This window comes from Protomyctophum parallelum, assembly GCF_964188405.1.
Source record: "Protomyctophum parallelum genome assembly, chromosome: 15".
In the NCBI taxonomy this organism is placed as follows: Eukaryota; Metazoa; Chordata; class Actinopteri; order Myctophiformes; family Myctophidae; genus Protomyctophum; species Protomyctophum parallelum.
Genome location: NC_139710.1, coordinates 36,863,130 through 36,868,021, shown reverse-complemented (window position 1 = coordinate 36,868,021; position 4,892 = coordinate 36,863,130). Strand labels below are relative to the sequence as shown.

The 4,892-nt window shown below is 43.7% G+C and overlaps 1 protein-coding gene across 2 annotated transcripts in view; it reads left to right on the top strand.

Moving 5' to 3' along the window:
• The window catches only part of dis3l (DIS3 like exosome 3'-5' exoribonuclease), a 31,613-nt gene extending 29,475 nt beyond the window's left edge, over nt 1-2,138 (top strand). Inside the window, exons 18-19 of one of the 2 annotated variants that reach the window (XR_014570387.1) lie at nt 847-1,473; nt 1,517-2,138. Coding sequence is in view for 1 of the 2 variants with exons in the window: in XM_083784320.1 (XP_083640446.1) it covers nt 847-1,167 (321 nt within the window). In the remaining variant the exon portion in view is untranslated. Of the gene's footprint in view, nt 1-846; nt 1,494-1,516 lie in introns of those variants that run through there. The other variant, XM_083784320.1, reaches the window with a different exon arrangement.
• Nucleotides 2,139-4,892: the final 2,754 nt, after the last annotated feature.

The window sequence follows — 4,892 nt, the reverse complement described above, 5'->3', positions numbered from 1 at the left end:
GCCGTATTGAAGTGGACTCTGCCCCAGATTTTTTTTTCTCCCTGGAAATAAAAACGTCTGGGTTTTCTGAGGCTATTGTTTCCCCAATGTTAAAAAAGTCTAAGTGAAGTAAGGGGCGCTCTTATATCATTATACATCATCATACATCATCTCATGAACTACTATTTATGTGATCGGTTAGCCGATTTTGCTCGTCTCCATATGAATTACATTTTCCCTTCATTGTCGATGGCATTTAATGTTTGTGTTGCCACAAATTGACGTCATATTTGAGGTACACATGCCCTAATTTCTCTTTTCATTGCCAATGGCAAATATTGAGACGTGTGGGGACAAAAGCTGTATATAGGAGGGCCGCTCTCAAAAAGAAAATATCACACTTGTGTGAAGTGAGGGGCGCTCTCATCATCATACATCACATTTCGTGCTCAGCCAATGTCATTCCGGCCAATCACTTTTTCCTGCCCTCACTTTTATCCTCAATATATACTTTGCTCAGCCAATCAAATCATAGCTATGGGGTGATCAGCCAATCTTTGTGTTCACACAAACCCTCAAATGATGTAGCAGGAGGGACTAGCGGCCCCTCACAATATCAGATTGAATACATCTTCTGCTGAAATCAACCACATTTGAAGTCCTACGACTTCATAGATATGTCATAGACTGACGTCACAGGCTGTTTTTCTTTAACTGTGTAATTTTGCCAGCATTCATACAACAAACACCCGGATTAGAGTGAGACTTTGGGGCTTGTATTGTAACTTAGTGTACATCTGCTACTTTAGTTACGGTAAATTACACATAGCTCCTCGTTGGTGGTAATAAGAGCGCTGTCCTCTGCAGGTGCGCATCTCCGTGGCGCCGTCCCGCTGCCACTCAGACAGCATCCACATGGAGATGATCAGCAACAAGCCCCACCGGGGCGCCGCCGCCGGCCCCCAGAGCACCCAGACCCAGGGGGGGGCCCGCCCCAGCCTGGTCCAGGAGGTGGTCCGCCAGGCGGAGGAGGCGTCCCAGCAGGCCCAGGAGAAGGCCGCCCGTGGCCCCAAACTCTCCAAGGAGGAGCGGGAGTTCCGCCAGAGCAAAGTCCCCAACCTCTACTCCCTCCTGGAGGAAGCGAGGGAGCTGGCCTTGACGGACCTGTCCATCTGTACGACCAGATAGTTTGTTTTCCCCGATGACGGATCAGAACTCTTTATAGTCCTGTGTACCTCATTGACCTCAGGGAGGTGTAGTAGGCACTGATGGGACATTAGGTCCTTTTATCATATATTACACTGTATGCACTATGTATCCTGGTAGTGGGATAATATACAGAAACGGACGAAACAGCACTTGAAGTTTTTTTCAACACAGTTTCTGGTTGATTGTGGACAGTTCTGAACCTCTTGTGTGGAAATTAGACGAGAGTACTGCCGAGGCAGACGACCTGCAACACTCCAGGTTAGAGAAGCAATGCTTCTACTGTAGGTGCAAGGCTCCATGATACAGGTTAGAGAAGCAATGCTTCTAGGTGCAAGGCTCCATGATACATAATGACAATACCAGCACGCAATACATGTACTTTCACATGATTTATTTACCTCTGACGAGCAGACAAGCATACATGTTTTAATCATTGTTTAACATGCCTATCTGGCAGCTCATTTGTTATTCTGAATTAAAGATGTCCGAGTTTCTTCAGCCACATTAACCCTCGTGTCCCTATTTTTTGTCATGAAAGAAACGCGGGTAGACAGACACGAGTACTTTTTTAAGCCTTTAGTTTGATGTAATCAAAGTGAAATCCTTCCAGACCATCTCAGCAACTGACGTCCATTTTGTTTCTGTTCTTCTGAATATGAACCGTCTTGCACGCGTGACCCTTGCCACTGTGTCAGAGCGGAGATGATTGACACTCCCCCGTGAAACATCTTGTAAACCAAGTCCCAACACGTCCGAATCCCAGGCCAGGATACGAGGATGCTGGCGACTTACTCACCTGTGCAATGTGAGTTTATATGTGAGGTAGCTGATTCAAATGTGATATGAATTTGATCTGTACTTAGATGCACCAGCAGTGACTGTTGGGAGAGACATTTCAAGGCCAGTGAGTCGATGTAATCCCTCCATCTGCGCCTTGGTCTGCCCCGGGGTCTCCTCCCAGAGTCCCAGTGGGACATTACATTAAAGTTATCCAAGAAATCACACTTGTGTGAAGTGAGGGGCGCCTCACTAAACGTCACGTCATGTGGCAGCATGGTAATGTTTGTTTAAAGTGCTCTAAAACAAACATTACAAGTCCATAGACTTGGCTGCCACATGACAATTCCAAAAGCCAGTTGGATGGGCTAGTGCCCCTCAAAAAGAAAAGAAAAATCACACTTGTGTGAAGTGAGGGGCGCTTTTATCATTATACGTCATCTCATGAACAACCTAATTAATGTGATTAGTTAGCCAATTTGCTCATCTACATATGATGTAAAGTTTCTTTTCATTGTCAATGGCAATTAGTGTTTGTGTTTCATGTCATATTTGAGGCACATATGACCTAATTTCTCCTTTCCTTGAACAGAATGTATATGATTGGTTAGCCGATTTGCTCGTCTACATATGACGTACATTTTCCCTTCATTGTCAATGGCATTTAGTGTTTGTGTTGCCACAAATGTATGTAATATCTCGGGGACATTTGACCTAATTTCTCCTTTCATTGTCATTGGCAAATATGATACGTGTGTGTGGACAAAAGCTGTATATACAGTAGGACGGGCTAGCGCCCCTCAAAATAGATTTTGAGTAGTTAGTCAGCGACCACTAAGCAGGGTGGTACTTCTCTGCAAGCTGTGCTTCACTTTCAGGAAGAACATTAGAACAAGCAACAGGTCATGCAACTGTCTCCACTCTCCGCAAATACCTTTTAGATTTGGTGAGTATTATTTTATAATTTCTCTTCATTGTGGTACAGCATTAAACAGCTATGTGCAGGGCTCGACAGTGCGACTAGGTACTCGCATTTGCGACTAAAAATATCACCGTGCGAGTTGTAAAATTTAATTTGTCGCACAGGTGCGACTACAGGATTTGACCATTCAATCGTCTGCTGGCTGTGCATATAGTATGGTCCCTGGACCAGCTGACGTCTAAGGGGGCATCCCTGTAAGTTTTCACTATGATTGAGGGCTAGGTTATGGAGCGTGTCTGGGTTACTTTGCCCTTCAGGCTTTAGCCTTAATGAGGGTTAATATTATCACTAGTCGGTAACAGAACAAATGAAATAACACAACTACACATTTGCCATTTTCTATCAATGCCTGTTGTTTTGACCTCAGTTGAGGTTAGACTTACATCCTGTTTAAATGTTAGAATGTCAGTGTTTGACTAAAGTAAGGGGATGTCTCAGAAATTGAGAGACATTGTCTCTCCCAAGTGTCCCTCCCCAGGAAATATAGAACACCAACACTGTTTGTCTTTTACATATGGATTAAATTGGCAACAATTTTGGGAACAATGCTCATTAGGAAGATTAATTTAATTTCCATTCTGACCACTATCATTTTTTAAATGTTTTTTTTTGTGTGGCTTTCGCCTTTATTTTTATATTTTTATAGAGTGATAGACAGTAAATGGAGAGAGATGGGGGCGGGGGGGGGCATGCAGTAAAGGCCGCCGGGATCGGGAGTCGAACCCGCGGCACACTGCCAGACTGGATTACCAGCCAAGGTGCCTGGACCGCTGAGCCGCAGTCCAGGCTGACCACTATAATTTTAACAGTTTGACATTTACAAAAATGTGTTTGGCTGTCTGCGTAACTTAATAAGATCATTATTTCAGGTGTGGTCAGCTGTCTGGGAAGCATGAGTTAAGTCCGTTGCTCTCCCTAGTTTGGCGGAGGGTGTGTAGAGCCCAGTCACATCACAGGATGATTGACACAGGGGTGAAAAATGGGTTACAAAATCGTGGGACAAAAAAAAAAAAAAAATGTGGTCAGCTGTCATCCGTAAATATATTATTTATATACACTATTTGTCTGCGCCAGGCTAACACCAAATAGACCAATTTGTCTAAAGGCCTAAATGCATTGTGTAATTCATATATCAAAAGACAACAGGCTATAACATAACATTTCCCACAACCTTTCACCAACTTGTGCCGGTATTTCCTTTGGCCACTAGATGGAGTCATTGAGACACCCTGCTGACATCAGGTCCTCTGGTAGTTGTCTCCTGTGCCAAAGATGCTCAACAAAGCAGCTTTTAATTAGCCACTATGGGCTAAGTACCAGTGTCTTAAGTACCAGGTCTTATTCCCTAACTTGAGTAAACTAAAGACCTGGAGGCGTGATCAATGCTCTTTGGCCACTCAGAATAGCCAAATGGCTAGGGAATAAGACCTGGTACTTAAGACACGCAAAATACAGCCCAATATGTCTATATGGCTAATGGCTAAGAATGGCTTGCCAGAGGATACTGAGAGTGGCAGAGACCATAGATATTTATAAAACACCACAGACTCTGTCAAGAGGCATATGTAGGCTATAAAACAGTTCTTGGTGAGTCTATTTGTATTTATTTTGTAATCTTTAGCAACAATGTATCTCTCTGTGAGAGTTGTTTTTCCACACTGACATACGGTACCAGGTTGGAAGGAGAAATGTTCTGAGACTCTGATGCTGTCCACCACTAGGCCAGCACACGTGTGCCAGTGTTGTCACATTTGTTTTAGTCACCTGGACTGTGTGTTAGTCTAGTTTTAGTCGACTAAATGTCATAAGATTCAGTTCAACTAGAACTGCACTCTGTCGAGTGCCTACTTGCACGTCGCACACACAAACATAAAATTACCGTTGACAATGAATGGACAATTTGGAGTGTTTGTGTAAACACAAACATTGCGTAACACAAACATTG